The sequence below is a fragment of the Anguilla rostrata genome, chromosome 12, assembly GCF_018555375.3.
Source record: "Anguilla rostrata isolate EN2019 chromosome 12, ASM1855537v3, whole genome shotgun sequence".
Classification (NCBI taxonomy): domain Eukaryota; kingdom Metazoa; phylum Chordata; class Actinopteri; order Anguilliformes; family Anguillidae; genus Anguilla; species Anguilla rostrata.
The window spans coordinates 36,525,816-36,551,846 of NC_057944.1; the positions used below are offsets into that span (position 1 = coordinate 36,525,816).

At 50.6% G+C, this 26,031-nt stretch overlaps 1 protein-coding gene across 4 annotated transcripts; it reads right to left on the minus strand.

The window, feature by feature from the left end:
- apbb1 (amyloid beta (A4) precursor protein-binding, family B, member 1 (Fe65)) lies at positions 1–26,031 on the minus strand. 4 transcript variants are annotated; one of them, XM_064302721.1, is made up of 13 exons: positions 25,931–26,031; positions 22,185–22,981; positions 20,900–21,102; positions 18,302–18,378; positions 16,596–16,656; positions 15,840–15,989; positions 11,688–11,815; positions 9,279–9,393; positions 8,350–8,434; positions 7,944–8,024; positions 7,319–7,434; positions 2,077–2,253; positions 1–1,188 (listed from the first exon to the last, which is right to left on the minus strand). In XM_064302721.1, exons 2-13 carry the CDS (start codon positions 22,843–22,845, stop codon positions 1,021–1,023), a joined length of 2,022 nt encoding a protein of 673 aa, XP_064158791.1. In that variant the 5' UTR covers positions 22,846–22,981; positions 25,931–26,031; the 3' UTR covers positions 1–1,020. The 4 variants fall into 4 exon arrangements, with proteins under 4 accessions (XP_064158791.1, XP_064158793.1, XP_064158790.1 ...); XM_064302723.1 differs by having other exon boundaries at positions 15,840–15,986; positions 25,825–25,951; XM_064302720.1 differs by having other exon boundaries at positions 25,825–25,951.

Here is a 26,031-nt window from a genome sequence, read left to right on the forward strand (position 1 = left end):
TTGTTTTTTTAGCTAAAACGGTGTCCTAAATTTTGAAAACCATAATAAGAGCCATAGAATGGAGGCTGTGGATTGGTCAGGGAGATTTAAACTTGAGTAATCAAGCAGAGTATAGGTACTTATACACACTTACAGTATGCTACAAAACTCAACACCAGAAAAACCTTTACAAAAGCCTGCAGTGCGAACAGGAGAGAACACGTTCTCAAACAGTGTTTCCCTACTTTTTACATTCGTAGCTTTGAAATTCTTTGCATTTTCTGAAAATATGCTAAGATGCTAAGACATGACCGAAGAACCTGAAATTCTAACTGCTCTGGAATTCTGAATGTCTGGATTTTCAACAGGAAATATCTACACAGCAAGACGACGATATGGCAAGACGTGAATATAAAAAACACCAAGGTTTATCAGTCACACGGAAAAGAGCTTGACATTTGGGTATTCCCAGAAGCTCTCTACTCTATCTTTTAGATTTATATTTCAGCTTTCGTCATAAACAGCCACCCAGACTCTCTACAACATATCAGACGATGACTTTGTACATTCATATATACAAATTATCTAGTCTAACCTTTATCCGTTATATATTTTTTTAAATCTGAAGAGATAGGCTGTGATATGGGAGATGGGCCTGAAACTTCATCATTTGTTCTTCCCCTGTTAGAAACAAGGAATGAGAGAGCAGTGGCATCGTGTGTGTGTCACACTCCCATCTCTTCCGCTTCTGAAGCAAATGTGTCTTTTTTTGATAAATAGCTGCAACGAAAAACAGGAAGCGGGCATCGTGCATCCTCCCACCACTGTGAGTGAGCATCGGGCAGGGCGGGGCGAAGCAGGGCGGGGCGGGGCGGGGCGGGGCGGGGCAGGGCGGGGCCAGGTCTGACAGGAAAATCTCACTATTACTCTTAAAGGCCGAATGGTGGAGGTGACGAGGAACACGCAGGGCATCGCTGTGGAGGAGGAGGAAGGGGGGGGGGGAGGGGCGGGGGAGGCGAAGGCGAGCGCCGCTCCTCCTCCTCAGGGCGATTCGGCCACGGACATCCTCTGCTTGAAGCTGCCCAGGAGCGTCTGGACGCCCTTCTTGACGCTGGAGCCCACGCGCCGGGCCACGGAGTCCGCCGGGGGGGTGGGCAGGCAGGAGCTGGAGCTGGGGGGCCTGGCATCCAGACACTTCTGGTACCGCAGCTGCGAAAGCGGCACACCAGAGCAGGGACGGGTCACGCCACAGACAGTCTGTGCCGGTGGTAACCAACCCTGTTCCTGGAGACCAGCCATCCTGTACGTTTCATTTCAACTCTTAACTTGGCACACCCAATTCCACTACACAGCAGCTCGACAACCTCTCTAGCTGTTGAATGAGGTGTGCTTTGTTAGGGTTGGAGTGAAAACCTAGAGGACAGTAGATCTCTAGCTGTTGAATGAGGTGTGCTTTGTTAGGGTTGGAGTGAAAACCTAGAGGACAGTAGATCTCTAGCTGTTGAATGAGGTGTGCTTTGTTAGGGTTGGAGTGAAAACCTAGAGGACAGTAGATCTCTAGCTGTTGAATGAGGTGTGCTTTGTTAGGGTTGGAGTGAAAACCTAGAGGACAGTAGATCTCTAGCTGTTGAATGAGGTGTGCTTTGTTATGCTTGGAGTGAAAACCTACAGGACGGTAGATCTCCAGGAACAGGGTTGGTTACCATGGGTCTATACGAACCAGATGGTCACCTTATTTCTAATATGGCACACTTGGTCTCCGCTACAAAATGGATGACTCCTAAACAGTTTCGTTATGAATATTCATGAACGGGCATAGGCCAAAACAGACTACCCACAGCAAGCACAGCGAGAGACAGAACACTGGAACATCCTGCTACCATCCCAAAATAAGGAAGTAAAGAGAATGGAACACACCTTGGAGCAGACCATCTGGTTTGTGTAGGACATCTATGATCATATACGTGCGACCAAACACGTGAACCCGTAAGACTGCTGACCCACACCTGCCACACACACATGCACTCCACCCTGTGACCCTCTGACCCCGTGACCCCTGACCTCTGACCCCGTGACCCCTGACCCCGCGGCTCTCACCATGCACGCGGCCTGCACCGCCTCCGACAGGCTGGCGGCGTTGGGCTCGCACCAGAACATGTGGCAGACGAAGTCGCCCGGGCCCTCGGCCATGATGAAGGCGAAGGTGTGCACGTCCTTCCCCACGCCCATGAAGGACAGGAAGCGCACGCGGCACTCCGACAGCACCTCCTCCGTCTGGGGGTGCGGCAGAATAGAGAGAGATAGAGAAAAAACATACATTAAGGCATTTAGCAGACGCTCTTATCCAGAGCGACTTACACTGTATCCAATTATACAGCTGGATATATACTGAAGCAATGCAGGTTAAGTACCTTGATCAAGGGTACAACGACAGTGTCCTACTGGGGAATCGAACATGCAACCTTTAGGTTACAAGACAAACTCCTTAGCCATCATACTACACTGCCGCCCGTCAGTAATGTTTGTGTTTTATGAATCCGACTGATTCTATGCACAACCATCACAGAAATGCTGTCTACTGAAGGCCCTGGGACCAAAACCGAGCCAGACAAGCCAGGCCTCAGGTTCTGCCTGAAGAGACAGAGTAGGTCAGCTCCTCCTATGTAAAGGAGGAGTAGGTCCTAGCCCATTAACACCGTGCAAGGAAGGTACAGGTTTGAGTTCTCTAACGGTGTACAAAGATGACGCAGATTCTGCTGCTCTAGCAGTGAGTAAAGGTGTAGGTGCTGGGACTCAAAGTGAGCAGATGTAAGTTCTGGCTCTCTGACAGAGCGTTCAGTGCAACAGAGTGGTTCAGACGGTGTGTAATGGTGTAGGTGTAGCTCTCTGACAGAGCGGTAAGTGTAACAGAGTGGTTCTGACGGTGTGTAATGGTGTAGGTGTAGCTCTCTGACAGAGCGGTAAGTGTAACAGAGTGGTTCTGACGGTGTGTAATGGTGTAGGTGTAGCTCTCTGACAGAGCGGTAAGTGTAACAGAGCGGTTCTGACGGTGTGTAATGGTGTAGGTGTAGCTCTCTGACAGAGCGGTAAGTGTAACAGAGTGGTTCTGACGGTGTGTAATGGTGTAGGTGTAGCTCTCCGACAGAGCGGTAAGTGTAACAGAGTGGTTCTGACGGTGTGTAATGGTGTAGGTGTAGCTCTCTGACAGAGCGGTAAGTGTAACAGAGTGGTTCTGACGGTGTGTAATGGTGTAGGTGTAGCTCTCTGACAGAGCGGTAAGTGTAACAGAGTGGTTCTGACGGTGTGTAATGGTGTAGGTGTAGCTCTCTGACAGAGCGGTAAGTGTTACAGAGTGGTTCTGACGGTGTGTAATGGTGTAGGTGTAGCTCTCTGACAGAGCGGTAAGTGTGACAGAGTGGTTCTGACGGTGTGTAATGGTGTAGGTGTAGCTCTCTGACAGAGCGGTAAGTGTAACAGAGTGGTTCTGACGGTGTGTAATGGTGTAGGTGTAGCTCTCTGACAGAGCGGTAAGTGTAACAGAGTGGTTCTGACGGTGTGTAATGGTGTAGGTGTAGCTCTCTGACAGAGGAAGTTAACAGTGGTTCTGACGGGTGTAATGGTGTAGTGTAGCTCTCGACAGAGGTAAGTGTACAGAGGTTCTGACGGTGTGTAATGGTGTAGTGTAGCTCTCTGACAGAGCGGTAAGTGTAACAAGGTTCGACGGTGTGTATGGTGTAGTGTAGCTCTCTGACAGAGCGGTAAGTGTAACAGAGTGGTTCTGAGGTGTGTAATGGTGTAGGTGTTAGCTCTCTGACAGAGGGTAAGTGTAACAGGTGGTTCTGACGGTGTGTAATGGTGTAGGTGTAGCTCTCTGACAGAGCGGAAGTGTAACAGGGTGGTTCTGACGGTGTGTATGGTGTAGGTGTAGCTCCGACAGAGCGGTAGTGTACAGAGCGGTTCTGACGGTGTGTAATGGTGTAAGTGTAGCTCTCTGACAGAGCAGTAAGTGTAACAGAGGTTCTGACGGTGTGAATGGTGTAGGTGTAGCTCTCTGACAGAGCGTAAGTGTAACAGAGGGTTCTGACGGTGTGTAATGGTGTAGGTGTAGCTCTCTGACAGAGCGGTAAGTGTAACAGGTGTTCTGACGGTGTTAATGTGTAGGGTAGCTCTCTGACAAGCGTAAGTGTAACAGGGGTTCTGACTGTGTAAGGTGTATGGTTGGGCTCAGTTTTGTTTGTGACAGAGCGTATGTAACAGGTGGTTCTGACGTGTGTATGCGTGGGAGTGTTTCTGACAGAGCGGTAAGTGTACAGGGGGTTCTGACTGGTAAGGTGTTGGTGTAGCGTTCTGACAGAGCGTAATGTAACAGAGTGGTTCTGACGTGTGTATGGGTAAGTGTGTTTCTGACAGAGCGGTAAGTGTACAGGGTGTTCTGACTGTAAGTGTTGCGTGGACTCAGTGTGTTTCTGACAGAGCGTAAGTGTAACAGGGTGGTTCGACTGTAAAGGTGTATGCGCTGGGACTCAAAGTGTGTTTCTGACAGAGCGTAGTGTAACAGGGTGTTCTGACTGTAAGGTGTATGCGTTGGGACTCAGTGTGTTTCTGACAGAGCGGTAAGTGTAACAGGGTGGTTCTGACTGTAAGGTGTATGCGCTGGGACTCAAGTGGGTTTCTGACAGAGCGGTAAGTGTAACAGGGTGGTTCTGACTGTAAAGGTGTATGCGTTGGGACTCAGTGTGTTTCTGACAGAGCGGTAAGTGTAACAGAGTGGTTCTGACTGTAGTTCTGCGAGCGAGTGAAGGTCGGGTGTCAGTTCAGCGTTATGTCCGTAAGTGCTTTACTAAAGTGGTTTCGTGAAGCTAGGTACGGTTCTAGGTCTGGGTAGGTTCGCGGTAAGTAGTGGCTGCGGTATGGTGTTCGACAGCGGTAGTACGTGGTTACTGAAGGTTGGCTGCTCAATGTCTGAGCGGTAGTAGGGTTGACGAAGGTATGCTACGTGTGTTCTGCGAGCAAGTACGGTGTTCTGTGAGTGGGTAGTGGACGGGTGAGGCAGTTGTGGAGTGTGACAGAGGAGAACAGGTGCTGAGTATGGTGGTCGCAGCGTAACATTTCTGTAGGGCCTGCGGTTCGAGTATGTAAGGTGGTTGACAATGTAGCTGGAGGTTTTACGAGCGAGGACAGTGTTTCTAAGTGTATCGGGTAGTCTGCGGTATAGGTCGACATGTGGGGTAGTGTCTGCAGCTAATACAGGTTCGATGTAAGGTAGTGGCGTTGAGGCGATTAGGGTTCGACGTGTAGGTGTTTGAAGGCGTATAGGGTTTGCGAGGATGCGGCTCAGTGGGGGTATAAGGTGTTCAGAAGTATGCGTGTTTTGAGAGAGTAAGGGTTTGAGTAATGGTGTAGTTGTCTGCAAGTGTGTTACAGGGTGCGGGTAAGTGTAACAGGTGGTTCTGACTAGGTAAAGGTGTTCTGGAAAGTGTGTTTCTAAGGCGGAAGTGTAAAGGGGGTTCTGACTGTAAGTGTATGCGTGGGTCTGCAGTGTGTTAGACAGGGTAGTTAACAGGTTATGCGACTTAAAGGTGATGCGTGGGTAACAGTGGTTTCTGAAGAGCGGTAGTGTACAGGTGGTTCTGACTGTAAAGGTGTATCGTGGTCTGAGTGTTACTGGAGCGGTAGTAAAGGGTGTTCTGACGTAAGGTGTATCCTGGGACTCAGTGTTGTTCTGACAGGGTAAGTGTAACGAGTGTTCTGTAAGGAGGGCAGGACTCAAGTGTGTTTCTGACAGAGCGGTAAGTGTAACAGGGTGGTTCTGACTGTAAAGGTGTATGCGCTGGGACTCAAAGTGTGTTTCTGACAGAGCGGTAAGTGTAACAGGGTGGTTCTGACTGTAAAGGTGTATGCGCTGGGACTCAAAGTGTGTTTCTGACAGAGCGGTAAGTGTAACAGGGTGGTTCTGACTGTAAAGGTGTATGCGCTGGGACTCAAAGTGTGTTTCTGACAGAGCGGTAAGTGTAACAGGGTGGTTCTGACTGTAAAGGTGTATGCGCTGGGACTCAAAGTGTGTTTCTGACAGAGCGGTAAGTGTAACAGGGTGGTTCTGACTGTAAAGGTGTATGCGCTGGGACTCAAAGTGTGTTTCTGACAGAGCGGTAAGTGTAACAGGGTGGTTCTGACTGTAAAGGTGTATGCGCTGGGACTCAAAGTGTGTTTCTGACAGAGCGGTAAGTGTAACAGGGTGGTTCTGACTGTAAAGGTGTATGCGCTGGGACTCAAAGTGTGTTTCTGACAGAGCGGTAAGTGTAACAGGGTGGTTCTGACTGTAAAGGTGTATGCGCTGGGACTCAAAGTGTGTTTCTGACAGAGCGGTAAGTGTAACAGGGTGGTTCTGACTGTAAAGGTGTATGCGCTGGGACTCAAAGTGTGTTTCTGACAGAGCGGTAAGTGTAACAGGGTGGTTCTGACTGTAAAGGTGTATGCGCTGGGACTCAAAGTGTTTCTGAAACTGTTAAGGGTGTCTGACAAGGTGCCGCCAGGGTTACGAGCGAATGTAACAGGGTGGTTCTGACTGTAAAGGTGTATGCGCTGGGACTCAAAGTGTGTTTCTGACAGAGCGGTAAGTGTAACAGGGTGGTTCTGACTGTAAAGGTGTATGCGCTGGGACTCAAAGTGTGTTTCTGACAGAGCGGTAAGTGTAACAGGGTGGTTCTGACTGTAAAGGTGTATGCGCTGGGACTCAAAGTGTGTTTCTGACAGAGCGGTAAGTGTAACAGGGTGGTTCTGACTGTAAAGGTGTATGCGCTGGGACTCAAAGTGTGTTTCTGACAGAGCGGTAAGTGTAACAGGGTGGTTCTGACTGTAAAGGTGTATGCGCTGGGACTCAAAGTGTGTTTCTGACAGAGCGGTAAGTGTAACAGGGTGGTTCTGACTGTAAAGGTGTATGCGTTGGGACTCAGTGTGTTTCTGACAGAGCGGTAAGTGTAACAGGGTGGTTCTGACTGTAAAGGTGTATGCGCTGGGACTCAAAGTGTGTTTCTGACAGAGCGGTAAGTGTAACAGGGTGGTTCTGACTGTAAAGGTGTATGCGCTGGGACTCAAAGTGTGTTTCTGACAGAGCGGTAAGTGTAACAGGGTGGTTCTGACTGTAAAGGTGTATGCGTTGGGACTCAGTGTGTTTCTGACAGAGCGGTAAGTGTAACAGGGTGGTTCTGACTGTAAAGGTGTATGCGCTGGGACTCAAAGTGTGTTTCTGACAGAGCGGTAAGTGTAACAGGGTGGTTCTGACTGTAAAGGTGTATGCGCTGGGACTCAAAGTGTGTTTCTGACAGGGCGGTTTCTTCACCTCGGTGGTGAGGATGGTGAGGGTGGCCGAAGCCACGTTCACGGTGACCGGCGTCCACGCCTGCATCTCATTGGCTGTCAGGGCCGTCTCCAGGGCAACATTAACCGTGTCCATGCCTGAGAGACACGCACAAGTGGACAACAAGCGTCACAAAAAACAGCCACACACACACCAGGGTTAGGAGAAGACACGGCGAAGCAAGACCGCGGCTTCCTGCTTTCACTGCGGGGGGAAACGCGATTCACAAACAATCCACGGCAATGGGGGCCCGATTCCTTCACACTAATTAAAAAACACTCCCACAGCATTAGGAGTTCCCTAAATTAGACACGGTCTTTCATTAATTATTTACGCGGTTGGAAAACAGCATAAATGATTAAATTAACAAAGATCTACATCTCTCAGCGTGCTGCAAGTACAAACAAACAGAGCTACAAATGAGAAAAAGACAAATTAATAAAAAGGAAACACGACGACAGAGGAAACAAAAAGAGGTTTAACTGAAAGCAACCCGAGATAAAAGAAGTGCTCACGCAGCACTAGTCATATAGAATAACAGCTTCATTAGCCGCCCATAGCCCGTCAGCGAGGACACACAAGCGCTCCTTCACAAGGCCTTCCTTACCCACGGGTTTGGTCACCCGCACGTTGCCTAGGTAACGCACGTGGAAGCGCTGGACCAGTTCGTTCTTTGGCGCTGGGAACTCTGCGGAGAGAGGGAGAGAGGGATGGAGGGGGAGAGAGAGAGAGAGGGAGAGAGAGAGAGGGAGAGAGAGAGAGACAGAGGGAGACAGGGAGAGAGAGGGAGAGGGAGATGGAGAGACAGGGAGGGAGGGAGACGGGGGAGAGAAAGAGAGAGGGCAGAACCAGAGGAAGGAGAACAGTGAATTTCAAACGGCACTATGCTGGAAAAAAAACATCACATGAGCTAATCTTATGAGCAACCTTTCAGCACTGTGTATTAATGAGCTCCTGTGTGCATCAGAGTTGGAGACAGTGCAGGCGGTGCAGGGTTTGTACAGACAGGCTACCTTGCACAGGAATATCCACCAGCTTGGAGGGGTCAATGTTAAGCCTGTTCAGGCAGGACTTGGACGTCTTCCTCTCTGTCATAATCTGCAAACATAACGTACAACAGAAATTACCGGAATAATGGAAACTGTTTCGGTGCATCACGGTACGGAGTGCTCAAACATGTATGTCCCCATTCGGCACAACGAAATAACAGATTCTGAAGACGACGTACAGAAAATGATTACATGAGCCGAAGCTAATGAGGAATCCTTATCAACCGTTTCAACTTCCCAGACTCTTCTCGGGGAAGTTTAAATTAAAGGAAAGTTCGTTAATGTGGCAGAAACTAGGGCACCGCTCACTTAATATGCTAATGCAATGGACAATCATTCAATTATTCAATAAGAGACTTTACATTTACAATTAAATATACATTTTACAATTTACATCTGGGCTGAGATCAAGTGGAAAAAATAAGAGGGAAGTTATAAAATGTGTCTCGGATTGGGTGATGTAACCACAAAATGGGTAATCACAAGATAAATTTAATTCTGTTTGAATAAAGAAACTTTAACAGCACAGCTAACAAGTACACTAATGCCTGTGTCAGCTGTGGTGTAGGGAGATATGAGAGCCAACTCAAAACTCACACACATTAACAAACGCCCGTATCAGTATACACAGCTTCCTCCTACCCTTCCCTTTCCTGTGCAACCCCACGCAGTCAGCTCCATTTCGGCTCAATGCGGCCTTTTCCCAGCACCAGACCCAGCCCAGCGGTACATGCGGAAGGGCTGGTTTGTTGCTGAGTTCAGCGACAGGTTTAAACACTGTGATGAATGTGTCCTGTCTGTATGTGACGGGACCGGGGGGGGAGAGGGCTGCTGCGGCCAGGACGGGGGCGGGGGGGGGGGGGGCAGGGGGTTTGGGGGGGGGAGGGGGGCACCTTGGAGCAGATGTCGTGCATGCTGGTGGCGATGTTCTTGGCGGGCGTGTCGCAGCGGAAGACGTGGCACTTGAGCACGTGGGTCAGCTTGTCCCGCGCCACGTAGGCGAAGTCCCTGGAAGCAGGCAAAGGGGAGGGGGGGGGGGGTCTGAGGGGCTTCCGAAAAAAGGGGGATAGCAGGCTACCCCACCCCCATCCGCCATCCCCACCCCCCCCCCACCCACCCCGCGCGCGAGACGAACGGCGGCCATGCAGACAGACAGTGGGGTGGCCGATGGAGGTGGAGCATAGCTGTCAATCACAGCTGTCAATCACAGCCCGCTACATGCAGCCTCTGTGTGTAGAGCTCCAATAGCCAGACAGGAGCTCTCTAACCCCTTCAGTATGCAGCTTAACTCAAAAAACTCAGATCCAGATGACAGACATAATTACACGCTGGGATTAAATAGCGACAATCCTTCGGCAGCTGGAGCCCAATCAAGGCTCGTTTCATTTTTTTTTTTTAAAAACCCCACAATTAACTAAAAAGGGAAAAGGGAGTTTTTACAGTGAGCAAGCGCCGACGCAGCCAGAGAGTGACACGCGTGACTCCCTGCTTTATGCGAGCGTGCTTCTTAAAGCGACACAAACCGCTCCCGACGACACCGCTGGGAAGGACTGCTCCTCTTCAGCAAGAGAGGCGTGCAAACACTGGCGTTTGTTTTCTTGGCAATCTATCATCTTTGCGATTTCGAAATCGACGGCCGATGCTCGGCGCGGGTTCTCCGTCGACCGAGCGATTCGCCGCGCCAAAACGATGTTTCGCCTTTTAAAGCGTACGCAGCGATTTCTGCTCTTCCTCCGCCTCTTCCCAGCGTGCATCACAAGGTCACTCTCGACACGTTCGTTAGATATTATAATTAGCGTGACGCTTGACGGTAGCTGTCTGACAAATCGGAGAACCATTTTTTTTTTCTCAGAGTAACAGAATGTTTAAAAGGCACTTTGTTTGAGTTCTGAAAACAAATTCAGCTATATACTCATTTTATTATCATCAAAATAAACCTAAGTTAGAACATACAGATATAACCACTTGGGATGCATTAAGAAAATGGGAGATTTTAAAAACACTAAACTAGGTCTTCTTCAACGGCCCTGAGATTTGTAATGAGAAAAATCATAACTGAGACATTTTTTTTTTTAATCATTTAAAAAAATGCGCTTTGACAGACAATAACTTTCGGAGAGCGGGAAGCTGAATGGTGGCGCAGGGTCAGGGTGAGCGGCTGACGATTACGGATCTCCGGAGCTCGAGGACGGCAACGGCGAGGGTGCGAGAACGGCACGGAACATTCCGGAATGGGAGGGCTGGGGACAGACTCGGACCGCCCGCTCCTCGACGCTCGATGTTCACCACGACAGCCACACGCACACAGATGGAGTGAGAGCGATGGAGTGAGAGCGATGGAGGTCTGACGAGGACGTTCAGCGAGTGCACGGGCGAGAGTACACTACCTCTCTCTGTGACGCGGTGCAGCAAGACAGAGGAGAGACGCAGGGTTTAAACAGAAACAGGAAACAGAAATAAACAAATATAAATCATAGGAGGATCCAGATATTCAAATAGGCTTCACGTTAAATTATAGCAGGACTGGAACATTCACATCATAAAAGATAAAACAAAAATTACTGAGCCATGCATAGTGTATAAATATTTATGCTTATATTCATAAACTGGTGCATGCATCCTAACGAAAGCTACCTACATAAATATATTTTGCTATAACTACCCACATAAATATCTGTTATGCTCATTTTGAAAAATGGCACTGGCCTGAATTCAGCACTGAGCAGAGAGAACAGTAAAATAATGCCTGTAGTTACAGTGCGTATCCTCCAGAGGGCAGTATGAGCTTTAAATAGAACGCGCGTGTGGCGGTCTCCCCGATCGGGGGTTTGTGTGGAATGCAGAGCCTCCAGAATGACTCATTATGACTCACAGTGCTCATTATGACTCACAGCGCTCTTTCTGGCGGTCAGAGTTCCACAGCACTTAGACAGCCATGGAAAAAGCGCACAAGTGAGGCAGTGAGCCCAGGACCCCAGGCCAAGAGCGGAGCGCCACCATAAACACAGAGCCGCTGCCAGTGAAGAAAAAGGCCGTCACAAATGCTAAAGCACACGAGGCCAAATTGGGATGAGAATAAACTGACGGGCACATTACAGAGCGCTCAGGTCACACAGCTGTGCGGTACGAGTGCTGGCCTACTGCCCCAGTTCTCTGGGGGGGGGGGCTCTTCGGCCTGCTGCCCCAGGGCTCTAGGAGGTGGGGGTGGGACCTCCGGGCCTGCCCCCAGGGCTGGCTGGGGTGGGGGGGCGGGGTCTTCGGCCTGCTGCCCCAGGGCTCTAGGAGGTGGGGGGGGGTCTTACCTGCCGTTGTCGCGCCCCACACCCCACACGCGGATGTTGACGATGGGCTGGGAGTGCAGCAGGGTCTGGCCCAGCGGGTCAATCAGGTTCAGGGTCTCATTCTCCAGAACCAGCAACATGTCCTTCCCCTAAACCCACACACACACACACACACACACACACACGTAGGACCACCAGCGACACGAACACGCCAGCACCACGCAGCGCAGCCAACACACACACACAAACAGAAACGCACACACACACACACACACACGTATGGACACGCACACACACACAGACAGACAGACAGACAGACACACACAAATATATGCAGAAACGTACACATGCACAGACACATATGAACATACATACACATACACACACACACACAAAACAAATAACAAACACGTGTCATTACCTGCAACAGCACACACATTACACATTTTATCATTCACCATCCAAGCCCAACCTCATCCTCCTCCTCCTCCTCCCACCCTGCCCTGCCTGATAGCAGGCAAAACAGCCCTCACTTTCCACACTGTAAACACACAGCACGCCCCAGCAACCAATCAGAAACCAGAGCAACCAATGTCACTGTGACCTCATGATCAAAACGACCTCACAGGCGTCAGGATGCATAAATCTCCCCGCTGCCTGTAAAACTCCACACACACTCCCACTCTCCACCGCCATAACGGAGAAGAGCTCGGACCATTTTAAATTTAAGGAGGGGTGCACCGATGGATCGGCCGTGGACCGGAACCGGCCGCTTTTCGCTCCATAACACGCGATCGGTGACCGGCAGGCTTATTTTTACTTAGGCTGATCAGTATTCCGGTTTTATGATGTAAGAAATGAGAGCAGAGTCCTTGCGCACGCTGCGCTGGAATGCTGCGGCTAGGCTATATCTTTCCCCAAATGTCAGCCGGCTGGAAACGATACAAAGTGTGCGAAGCGGACATTAAAAGGTCTGTTTTGTTAACCTGGGTCTTATTTTCATCATATTTTTCATTAATCCGAACGGTTCTGTTAGCAATTTACGTAACTGCTTCATTGTCAAGTTTTGGCATTTTAGACTTCCCCCCCCCCCCCCTATGCCAGTAGCTTCACGGTGGTGTCTATGGGGCATATTAAGACAGGCTACAGGCTCAATGTACCTTAAGCAAGTCCGGTTTATTATCTAAACCTGTTATTGGGAAGTGAAAATGAATGTGAATGCTGACATTTGACCTTGCAGAATTGACTACACTAAGCTACACTATTCTGAGCGCACACAAATTTCATTCAGCTCTTTGTCTGCGTATTCCAGGTCAAATAAATATAGTCGGCCATTAAAAAATGTCAGAATCGGCTGATTTGGCTTTAAACAAATCAGCGACTGGAATCGGCCATAAAGGTTCACGAGCGGTGCACCCCTACAGTAAAGCATTTACGGGCTCTTCACTGTTCAGTTACAGGACTAACACGGCTGCCATTGCAGGGCTGAACACAAGCCGTCTCACAGTGAGGGGGGTATAAGTGCAGCAGACCAGGCCACACGGTCTACCCTGCTGAACCTGATCCAGCACAGCAGCCAAAGAAGGCCCAGCGAACAAATTCAACAGTCCTTCTCAGTCTGGAGGCAAAAATAGTGTCACTGCATTAAAAAATTTTGTAATAACCTTCAGTTTTGCAGAAGGGGGGGGAGAGAAATACTGACAGCTGTCAGTTCACCAGGCTAAGCCAATGAACAAAGCAGGACGCTGGTTGACTCCGCCCCAGCCGGTCCAAGTCCCGCCCCCTCGCAGGCCCACACTAAGCCTTCTGCAGTAACACTGTCACTGCGATGCATCACACGTCCGTGGAGCACACGTCCGAATTTAAGTCAAGGTTAACAGGTAAAAACAACAGTTACTGAAAAACGTAAACACTGATTCTCTAAGGTGAAACGGTCTGATCGCATACTAATATAAGATCTGATGCAGTATATGGATGCATAATAAATCTGAAAAGAGCTCTAACTGAGAATTCCATTTAAATCAGCGTGTCTGCCATCCCCCATTTTCCAGAACCGTAACACCAAATGGCGATTCAGAATCTGAAACACGCTGATGTCGGGCTTCCTCTGGGAGGGGGAATATGACAGCGCTCCAGCCCTCTCCAGTGTCAGTGGTGATTATCACTGGGCTGCTAAGTTATTCAGATTGCAGGGAAATGTTTCTGCCACCTGCGTTTGTGCAGTAGACAGCAGAAACGCATTCCGAGACCTGCCCTGACAGAGAACATCTGCTGCCGCTGCGCTGAGGCTGCTGGGAAAACAGAGCGAGAGCTGCCCCCCCCGCCGCCCGCCACAGGCGCCCGCCAGAGTGCGGCGGACAGAGGCGGGGCCACAATTAACCCCGCCCCCTAATGCCTCCCCGCCACGACCGAGCCCGTCCCCTCACCCCACCCCACTTTCGCCCCTGATGCCCCCCCTCACCTTGCCCCCACCCCCTCGCCCTGCCCCAGATGCCCTCGCCCCATATCCCCGCAAAGTCGTGCAGGTTCTGCTTGTGATAGGACAGCTGGCGAAACCCCGCCCCCTCACCTCGCCCCAGATGCCCGCAGAGTCGTGCAGGTTCTGCTTGTGATAGGACAGCTGGCGAAACCCCGCCCCTCGCCCCACCCCCTCACCCGCCCCCTCACCTCGCCCCAGATGCCCGCAGAGTCGTGCAGGTTCTGCTTGTGATAGGACAGCTGGCGGAACCCCGCCCCTCACCCCTCGCCCCGCCCTCTCACCTCGCCCCAGATGCCCGCAGAGTCGTGCAGGTTCTGCTTGTGATAGGACAGCTGGCTAAACCCCGCCCCCTCGCCCCACCCCTCACCTCGCCCCAGATGCCCGCAGAGTCGTGCAGGTTCTGCTTGTGATAGGACAGCTGGGAAACCCCGCCCCTCACCCCGCCCCCTCACCTCGCCCCAGATGCCCGCAGAGTCGTGCAGGTTCTGCTTGTGATAGGACAGCTGGCGAAACCCCACCCCCTCGCCCCGCCCCCTCACCTCGCCCCAGATGCCTGCAGAGTCGTGCAGGTTCTGCTTGTGATAGGACAGCTGGCGAAACCCCACCCCCTCGCCCCGCCCCCTCACCTCGCCCCAGATGCCCGCAGTCGTGCAGGTTCTGCTTGTGATAGGACAGCTGGCGAAACCCCACCCCCTCGCCCCGCCCCTCACCTCGCCCCAGATGCCCGCAGAGTCGTGCAGGTTCTGCTTGTGATAGGACAGCTGGCGAAACCCCACCCCTCGCCCGCCCCCTCACCTCGCCCCAGATGCCCGCAGAGTCGTGCAGGTTCTGCTTGTGATAGGACAGCTGGCGAAACCCTGCCCCTTGCCCCGCCCTCTCACCTCGCCCCAGATGCCCGCAGAGTCGTGCAGGTTCTGCTTGTGATAGGACAGCTGGCAAAACCCCGCCCCCTCACCCCCTCGCCCCGCCCCCTCACCTCGCCCCAGATGCCCGCAGAGTCGTGCAGGTTCTGCTTGTGATAGGACAGCTGGCGAAACCCCGCCCCTCACCCCACCCCCTCGCCCCGCCCCCTCACCTCGCCCCAGATGCCCGCAGAGTCGTGCAGGTTCTGCTTGTGATAGGACAGCTGGCGAAACCCGCCCCCTCACCCCCGCCCCCTCGCCCCGCCCCAGATCCCCGCAGAGTCGTGCAGGTTCTGCTTGTGATAGGACAGCTGGCGAAACCCCGCCCCCTCACCCCCTCGCCCCGCCCCCTCACCTCGCCCCAGATGCCCGCAGAGTCGTGCAGGTTCTGCTTGTGATAGGACAGCTGGCGAAACCCCGCCCCTCGCCCGCCCCCTCACCTCGCCCCAGATGCCCGCAGAGTCGTGCAGGTTCTGCTTGTGATAGGACAGCTGGCTAAACCCCGCCCCTCACCCCCTCGCCCCGCCCCTCACCTCGCCCCAGATGCCCGCAGAGTCGTGCAGGTTCTGCTTGTGATAGGACAGCTGGCTAAACCCCGCCCCTCGCCCCGCCCCCTCACCTCGCCCCAGATGCCCGCAGAGTCGTGCAGGTTCTGCTTGTGATAGGACAGCTGGCTAAACCCCGCCCCTCGCCCCGCCCCCTCACCTCGCCCCAGATGCCCGCAGAGTCGTGCAGGTTCTGCTTGTGATAGGACAGCTGGCGAAACCCCACCCCCCCGCCCCGCCCCCTCACCTCGCCCCAGATGCCCGCAGAGTCGTGCAGGTTCTGCTTGTGATAGGACAGCTGGCGGATGCAGTTGTTGACGGCGACGCTGCTCCTCCCCGGCGCCATTTCCTCCTCGGACATCTCCACCCAGCCCAGGGAGCGCACGGCGAAGCACTGCTGTGGGACGGGGGGGGCACCGGGATGGGGGCACCGCAGCAGGACAGGGTGGGGGAGGGACGGGGGAGGTGCAGACAGACACAGACAGTCACTGGAGGATAGAGGGGAGCCAGGCTGGCAGGCAGACACTGTCCAGAGCTTACACTCAGGAAACACACTGAGCCCCTCAGAAAGGTTAACAATAAATTCTACTGTGTGTGTGTGTGTGTGTGTCTGTGTGAGTGTGAGTGAGTGTGTGTGCCTGTGCGTGTGTGTGCACATGTGCGTGTCAGAGTGAGCGTGTGTATGTGTGTGTTGTTTGTGTGTGTGTCTGTGTGTGTGTATGCATGAGTGTGCATGTGTGTGTGTATGCGAGTGTGTGTGCGTGACTGTGTGTGTGTATGTGCGCGTGTGTGTGTGCGTGTGTGTGTGTGAGAGAGAGAGAGAGAGAGTGTGAGCGTGCGAGACTACTTAAAAAATCTGTATAATTTCCTGAAATGAACAGGCATTAGGATTCAAACCGAGGCAAAAGCCGAACCGACATAAAAACACAAATGCGGGCGTGGCCGTGCGTGAGCCGGGGGGTGTGTGTGGGAGGGAGGGAGGCAGGGCGCCTCTCCACGGTACCTTGGCCTCCAGGTCAGCGCTGAAAGGGCTCTGCTTCTCCTCATCCTCCGACAGAGAACAGCTGTGTGAAGGAGCGGGAGAGGAGGAGAGAGTAGGAGGAGAGAGGGGGGGAAGAGGAGGAGAGAGAAGACAGAGAAAGTGAGGGGGGGAGGAGGAGAGAGAGAGAGGAGGGGAGGAGGAGAGAAAGGGAGTGGGAGAGGAGAAGAGAGGAGGAGGAAAGGGGGAGAAAGGAGAGAGAGAAGACAGAGAAAATGAGGGGGGGAGGAGGAGAGAGAGAAGGAGGGGGGAGGAGAGAGAAAGGGAGGGTGGAGGTGAGAAAAAGGGAGTGGGAGAGAAGAAGAGAGAAAGGGAGGGGGGGAGAGGTGACGGAGAGCCAGTTTTAATTGCCAATTACGGTTTACATGTCAGTCAGCAGTGTGACTGTGAAACAGTGCAGTAATCTCTCAGCCAGGCAGCAGATACGCTAAAGACAGCCACGGCCCTCCCAGTGCAGAGAGGAACTGAAGCCCAAACGCGATAAAGCCACACTAACCCCGGATCAAACCCGCAACACCCTCCCACGCCTGCCCCAAAACGCCCAAACGTGAGAAAGCCATACTAACCCCCGATCAAACCCACAACACCACTCTCCCACGCCTGCCCCAAAACGCCCAAACGTGATAGAGCCATACTAACCCCGGATCAAACCCACAACACCACCCTCCCACGCCTGCCCCAAAACGCCCAAACGTGATAAAGCCATACTAACCCCCGATCAAACCCGCAACACCACCCTCCCATGCCTGCCCCAAAAAGCCCAAACGTGATAAAGCCATACTAACCCCCGATCAAACCCGCAACACCACCCTCCCACGCCTGCCCCAAAAAGCCCAAACGTGATAAAGCCATACTAACCCCCGATCAAACCCACAACACCCTCCCACGCCTGCCCCAAAACGCCCAAACGTGATAAAGCCATACTAACCCCCGATCAAACCCGCAACACCCTCCCACGCCTGCCCCAAAACGCCCAAACGTGATAAAGCCATACTAACCCCCGATCAAACCCGCAACACCCTCCCACGCCTGCCCCAAAACGCCCAAACGTGATAGAGCCATACTAACCCCGGATCAAACCCACAACACCACCCTCCCACGCCTGCCCCAAAACGCCCAAACGTGATAAAGCCATACTAACCCCAGATCAAACCCACAACACCACCCTCCCACGCCTGCCCCAAAACGCTGTCTCTCTTTCTGAACCTGTACTCTGGGTCTCATAAGCCATCTGCGTAACAGCTTACACTGCCATAAACATGCATCTCTCATTTCAGACACTCAAACGCACCGCTGAGCCGCGCAGATACTTTCCTTTTATTATTATTATAACAGCCATATTCATGCCAAATAAAACACTGTAACTAAAGATTAGCTCCAAAAGCTGGAGAAATATCAGTCAGTATACTGAAGGGCTTTAAGCCTTTTTCTTCAACAAGAACTGCTTTTTTAAGAAGTCCTTTAAATAATGTAATATGTTTTATTCGTGTTAAACGCATAATGTAAGATCAGAGGGAAAGGATCCCCTCCACGTCTCCTCTTCTGTACTTGGTGCTGGAAGTGCAGAAGTCCTCTGTGAACAAACCGCCGCTCGCAATTGGCTGGAGGCGAGACGTTAGGCTCCGCCCAGCAGCGCCCAGCGCAGCATACGGACATGCCCCGCCCCTCACCTGAGGTTGATGGACGCGTAGCGCAGGGTGGCCCCCTCAAACTCCTTCAGGCTCTGGTCCGACACCACGTCCCCCTCCTGAGAAACGGACAAAGGGTCAAGGGTCAAAGGTCGAAGGATTTAAAACACTGGTCGCAGCTACATTCTGAAAGCAGAGATTCAGAAGATGGCAGCTTTATAAAGCTAACCGAGTGTCCTTCCTGCCAGCACAGTCAGATCAGGGATCTCACACTATAGTCTTGATGATGGGGCCACAGTGTCTGCTGCTTTTTGGTCTGCTTCAGTGCTTAGGTCCTCAAATTAAGTCACTGACTGGCTACAGTCCACATACCTCACAGCTGAGGTCTAAAATGGCTCCTGGTTGAGAGGAAACCACAAGACCCAGCAGCCACTGCAGCCCTCCAGGCCTGCGGTTTGAGATGCCTGATCTGTTCCGACTGTTCTCATTAGAGAGACCATTTAAAACGCTTAAAACTGCGGCTTTAAACTGCCGCTACTGTGGCAGTGGGTCTGCAATGCCAGTCAGCATTTCCACGATTACAGCATTATGATTAAAAATAAAAATAAGCAAAACAAACCCACACACCGGGTTCCTCAAAGGTTCAGGAATGAGTCATTCCCAGTTTAAATTCTAAAAGGGTGCTGGGATTTGGGTCCGATCGGTTAGCTTTACATACACAATTGTTTCCAATAAGCATTGCTGTCATAGACAAGTTTGCATCGTTTCCATCAAATTAGTTTCAGCCTGTGAAATTTTGAAGTGCCACAGAAGTAACAGGATAAAAGTTTTATTGACTGATCCCACGGCCCACCGTAAATCCAGCCAATTTATTCCATGCACTCAGAACGCAACGCGTGAAGAAGTACTCTGTAGTGTGAGCACAAAATGTACTTTCTAATTTCAACCTCAATCCCCTAAATTCTGTTCACACAACTCGATATGAAAGTTCAAACATGCCCAACACTATTTATCTAATGTAGGTTCAGCGGGTGCTGGATCCTTAGCTTAATAAAAGGTACATTCCGGTGGGAATGAGACTCGGGTCAGCTCGCGGTCGGGTCTTTGAGTTTTTAACGCCGTGGACGCATCACGCACGCGGTGGAAGGCTCGTCTGCCAAAACGCGACCGCGCCAATAAAAATTTAAAGCCCTGACCGCGAGAGCTGTCCTTCTCACTGCAGCGATCAGACGACTTCACATGAAATATCTCCGCCAGTCTCCTAGAATATAAATGCTTCAGATCTCCTCCCAAGACTCCTGTAAAGGCACGCTATGCAGGACTTTAAGCCTTGCTGTGGTCCTGTGGTTGCAATTAAAGACGTCTCCTCCTCTGTCCTCGACTACACCCATTCACCTACGTTTTTTATATTTTAAATCTGTTTTCTGCCGTTTTTAGTTTTATATCTCCATTTTTATAGCTGCTCTCATCATCAGGAAAAGAAATTCCACTGTTGACTATGGTTTTTGAACGAGCCCTGTCAGCTTGTCGTTTTGCTTTGCTGTACTTGTGCTTCTTCACCTCCGCCACTACAGTAGTTAGCTAGCTAGCTGCAAACGCTCTGCTGAAACCTGATCCCGCCCCACAGGCCCCCCCCACAGAGTGTCACACCCAGAAACGTCCCAAACACATTTTAGACGACAAGAAATACAAACAGCAGAGCATGGCAAATGTGCAGAGACAGAGAAAAGACAGAGCTTGCCAGTGCATTGTAGATAAGACTGAGCATGGTTATTTTATAATATTTTCAAAGTACTGTAAAAATCCTGCATAGTATGTCTTTAATCGAGATAACTAGAAATTAAGCTCGGTAACTGAGTGTTCTTTATTCTTCTTCTTATTCCAACGTGTTATAATACGGTAACACTGAAATTCACAATTCACAGTTTCATGTTCAGAATGTGTCATCATAACATAGAGCTGTAAAACCTGTATAAGAGAGGTACGCTCTGCTTTGACTCTGGGTTTTTGCTTTCTAAATCCGAGGCTGCTGATTGCTGAAAGAGGCGAAGTTATCAGTAACTCCAGTGAATGCTTTAGGCTGTCTGAAAAGCTGGCTCAGCACTAAGCCCCAGCTCACTGCCATGGGAACATGGAAATTCTAGGAAACTGATTTGCCAGGGTCAACTCAGATGGCCTTTCACACCACAATATTTGTTGGAACAAGACAGGCCACTTCCATGAGCTCAGAGGTATTCAGACAGGTGGACAGAAATACAGACTGACGGATGTTCAGACAGGCCGCACAATACCACAGGCACAAACAGTCAAATACAGAACTTAAAGAGCAGAGCACATCTCATGTTCATCCTATCCTTCACACTGCTGAATGTATTTCAAGTAGAAGAGACTAAGGGACTGAACACTGTCACTTTGTGTTTATGGCTGTGCTCACACTTGACTTAACAAAATACCAAAAAATACTTTTAAATACCTAACTGCATCTCTGAAAAGGAAGAGAAAGAAGAAGAGGAAGAAGAAGAATAAGGAGAAGAAGAAGTATTAGTAGTAGTTCTTCACCTATCCAAACAATAATAATAAACTCAGGAACCCCCCAAACCCAACCACCCCCCTCCCCCCCACCTGACAGCTGACCCTCACCTGCGGCTCCTCGCTGGAGGCGGTCCCCGAGGACGCGCTGGAGGGCCTTTCGGGGGCCCCGCCCTCCAGGGGCGAGGGGGGCTCCCACTGGGTGGTGCCGGTGGGGATGTGCCAGTAGTAGGTGCCCGAGGTGTCTCGAACCCGCATCCACCCGGCAGGCAGGTCCGTGTCGGTCTCAAACGCACTGCGGTCCCAGAAGGTCTCTGGTGTAAGGAGTTGGGGGGGCGGGGGGGTCGGGGGAGGTTCGGGAGGGGGGGGCGGGGGGGGTGCGATGGCACAGAACATAAGCCCAGACACAAAGAAAATAAAAAAAACAAATCTGTACGAATGTGCACCCAGACAGACTGAATATTCCATTTCTTCCTCTTATCAGGTAAGAACAGACTCTTGAAGGTACTCAGGAAATGCGTAAGAGTTTGGGAGGTGACAGGTTATCAAAGCCACACATTAGCACACAATCAAAGCGCTGTGTTCGCAGTGACTCAGCCCCCATTTTGTGTCAACAGCACTCCTTCGCTTCCGCCCACGACGAACAAATCATTTATGAGAGAGGCTTGTGAAACAAAAAACACACCGCGCCACGCGCGCCAGGTTACTCCACTCAGCCACAACCGCCACCAAATTACAGGTCAGAGCGGCTTGAGAGCATTCGACCTCTCGCAACATCGCAACATTACGACCTCTTGTTTATGGGCTGTTTGCTTGAGGATTCTGCAATGAAAAACACTGATGGAAAATAGGCAAAATCCCCATCTCTCCAGCTCTTGGCCTACAATACAACACCTAATCAATCTTAAGGATCAGAGTCCTACATTTCTCAGAATTTTCCATAATTGTTTTCTTGAACATTCAGATTCAGCTGTAGGTGCCATTTCTAAAAAATTTGGCAGGCTATATTGAAAGCTACTCCTATTGAAAGCACTCTGTAAAAAACAGCACCCTAATGTATACAAGTATGCACCCAACTAATAGTAATGAAACGAAATGGCAGGATGCAGGTCAAGCCCATAATTGTCTATTTTTTTTTTTTTAATTTTCATTCAACCTTTACTTATACAGGTTAGTCTCTTGAGATAAAACAGCTCATTTTCAACAGAGACCAGCAGCAGCTGACCCCACGTAAAGAACAAGATTAATATTGATTTACAAGCATTAATAAAACACATGTACGAAACACATTCAGTTCTATAAACGCTCATTCAAACAGCACCCGATGGGCCCTCGCTCCTCCACATCCCCCATGCCCCCCACCATCCCCCCCCCCCACGGCCCCGCCCGCGCTCACCCGTCTCCCCGTCGGGGGTGCTGTTCGCCGTGCTGTCCTGGGACAGCGAGGTCCAGCTGGAGTCCTCATCGCTCAGCGTCCCGTTCCTGCTCCCGAAAAGCAGGCAGGCGCTCCTCCCTCCTCCTCCTCCTCCTCCTCCTCCTCCTCCTCCTCCTCCTCCTCCTCCTCCGCCCTCCTTACGCGACTCGCCGGTGCTCAGGGTCTCGGAGGACGAGTCCGTGTCCTTCTCCCTCGTCGCCAGGGGCAAGGCCTCGTCTTCCTCCTCCTCCTCCTCCCCCTCCTCCTCCTCCTCGTCCTCCTCGCCCTCCAGGGACACCAGGTTGTCGATGATCAGCGTCTTGTTGGCGGCGTTCCTGGCCTCCAGGTCGGAGCAGAGGAACCGCAGGGCCTTGTGGGAGGCGGTCTTCTCGCCGCGCGCGGGGCGGCGCCGCTCCACGCCGTTGCGGTTGGGGTTGCAGTCCGGGTCCCGGCCGTGGTCGGGGTTGCGGTTCTGGTCCTTGCGCAGCTGGTTCTGGCCCTCCTTGACCCACTTGGCGTTGTTGGCGGCGGGCTCCTGGGCGAGCCGGTGCCCCTGCTCGTTCTCCTGGTTCTGGGCCCGCTCCTCGTCCCGGTGCTGGTTGTCCACCAGCTGGCTGGACGCTTCGTCGCCGAGGCCGCCCATCTTTTCCGCGCGGCAGGTCAGAGGTCGGGCAAGAACAGCGGCTCTCGAGTGAAAGGGAAGAGGAAGAAGGCACGGAGGAAGAGGAGCGGACTGCTTTGGCCTCGCCTTCTAGCCCAGCTCAGCACTCACCCAGGTGCTGTAGAGAAAGCACACAGACTGAGGGTCAGTAAGAGGGGAAATGAGCTGTTCTGATTGGTCAGCTCTCCTTTGCTCACACATGCTGGCACACTACAGGGAGCGGAATGGGACAAACAAGGCAATGGTGTGACAAGCTAAACTCAGTGTTCATTAGCGCTTAAAAACTTCCCCATGTGCAATACAAAATGAGAAATGGGAAAAAATGCGGAGCTGTTCTCTTACATATTTAGAATAACTAAAGTTCAGCAGAAAGCTCATTACAGCAAAATAATAATAATAATAATGTGCTTCAGCCTGCCCTCCACCCAGGTCACATAAAACACCAATTATTACCTTCTCATTCTGCATTGCAAGTCCGGCTTCAATGCACAAGGCTTTAATAAAGACTCCAGTTTTATGCACAAAAAGACCCCTGGTGTTTGATGGATGAAGTGCAGCACTGCACCCAGGTGAGAACCCACCCCCCCCCCCCCCCCACCCCCCCGCCCTCCTTATTTAGAGCACCTTTTTCTTCCTCAGCTTGTGTTTGTAGCAACTCGAAATTAATCTTAAACCAATATGCCTTAAGAGAGGCCTATTGTCACTAAGTCACTGTCACCCACACCAGTTCAGACTGATACAACAAGCGCAAAAATCTGAGCCGTCCAATAATAAGGCCTGCACACTCACTCACTGTACATCTAGGCTACAATGACCCTCATCTTCTGCCTTCATTTCATAGCAATGGACCTGAAGCCTGTATCACAAAGCAGGATTACTGAGTTAGCTGGATTACTACACTGAGTAAAACCTGGAATAGCTCTTTTTATCTCAGTCCGTGTTCCATATTTGGGAGTGTTTTCCGGGTTTTACTTCTGTGATCCTGCTTCGTGATACGAGGCCCAGGTCCTCATCTGAAGCACTGCGCGTGACTTCCAAAGAACACCAGCCCACATCAGGCTACTCACGTACCCTAGAGCAAGACACATCATCCAACTCCTTTCAGCAAATACAGAGCTGTTTGGGATGAGTGTGCCAGTGCACCCACGGCACCAAAATAACTCGAATGAAATGCGCATTATTTTATTCTTAATGCAGCTTTATGCTCAGTGTGGTTTTGATTTTTTTTTTTTTTTAATTCACAAACACAGCCTCGTGTCAGGCCTAAAAAACATTTTTATAGGCAGACCCACAAACACAAGTTCACTGTCCTTCCAGACATTAAGGGACTTGACCCAACCTGAACTCATGTGTGCTGCATCCACTAAAAGGCTTAAAAAGATCATGCAAAAGATCAGAATTAAACTAACTCAATGAGTCACTCTTGAAATTATGTCCTCAGTGAATTTTCTGCAATACAAATTCTCTGGATCCATCAACAAAGTTTTTCCTCCTTTCTTCCATAAAACTCATTAGATACGTAACATGTCTTTAGCCCCAGGCAAAGCCAGGAACAGCCAGAGACTATTCCAAGCAACCTTGTTAACTCAATCATGTTTCCATAGTATGTTTCTACAGAAAAGTAGACCCCCCCCCCCCCCCATTTTTTTGGTGGTATAAAATTAATTTATTTTTATTTTTTAATACACATACATTTACTTTAAATCAATATCTTAAGTCAGATTTGCAGCCAATTCCAGGTTACATTACCATGTTAGAGAACAGTAAGGCCAACGTGTTAAAATATACAGAACACTTTTGTGTGCCTATTGATTTTAGCATAGTGCACACATGGCCTGGAAGAGATTTGGGAGCTCAGTCATGATTTGGTGAAACCAATCAGATATATGCAATATGAAAAGAGCAATCGATACAAATCTCTGGATTTAGCAGTACATGTAGCAGTACCGCTAGATGTATGACTAAATAAAAATTATATTCTCCAAATTATATTCTCAAACACAAGACATCTGACGTTACAGCGTGAGATTTCCAAGGCCTTTGCCAAGGCAGCCGTGCCTTCCACTGTATCCCACTCGTGCCCCAGCCGGTGCTTTATCTCTTCTGTATCACACCTCAAGAAAAAGATGGACGAATTTCTACGCGACTAACGTCTTTCGAGGGGAAATATTCAGACGCCGGCTGACCCGTTATCCAAGCCTCTTCGTACAGCCAGGCCAGCGTTAGCCTGTTTACACACCTTGCTGTCTATCCCCTTACGTTGTAACCAGCTAGCAATGTTGGGACCATTCTAAGCTAGGCTATAACTACCTTTCTGCCGCAGCTGGCGTTGCTAGATAGTTAGCATTAGCACCGCGCATCTCACTTCTTACCAAATCATAACACAAATCTATAGCTAGCAAACTACATAGCAACGCAGACTAACATTTAGTCACAAATATTGTTTTATGACGTTAACAATTCCACAGTGCTAATATTAAATACATATCTAATTCTAACCAAATTTCACATTTCACTGTCGATCTAATGAATTGTTTCGCTGTGTGGCGTTAAAGGTAGCGTTGTACCTGCTTAAAAGCTAGCTAGCCAGCGTTCTGCAGTCGCTCTGGTACTAGGCGTGATGTTGATGCTGCTGACAGCCTAGATTAACTGCGAGCGCTGCTTGATCGCTACCGATAGAACACAACGTATTACCTGATAACTTGGGCGTTCACAATGGAAAAGCATTTAGACAATGAAATGAACATGGCAAACATCAATCGATGCATATGTGCAGGTTATACTGCGATATAACTCCTTATGTTATCGTTCGCCGTCTATCCATCCAGACTCCATCATTAGTAATCCACCTAGCTAGGTAACAAGCTACCGTTAGTTAGCATAGACAACAAACGCATTTTTATGGCAACATAAGCGGTCTGTATAGTAACAAACCAGTCATTTAGCATCTCTTGAACTCACCCTTTCGCGTTCGACTCCTGTGCGTTTTATTTTATTTGATGTTTTAATAAAACAAAATTACAAACACGGAATTTCGTCGGCCCTGGACATGGAACATGGTCAATACCTTGCAAGAGAATCGACGCTGCCAGAGTAAAACGTCACTATGGAACGTCATCCCGTAGTCAATCACGCCGCGGTGACTAGAAACATGTCAAGACTTGCTGG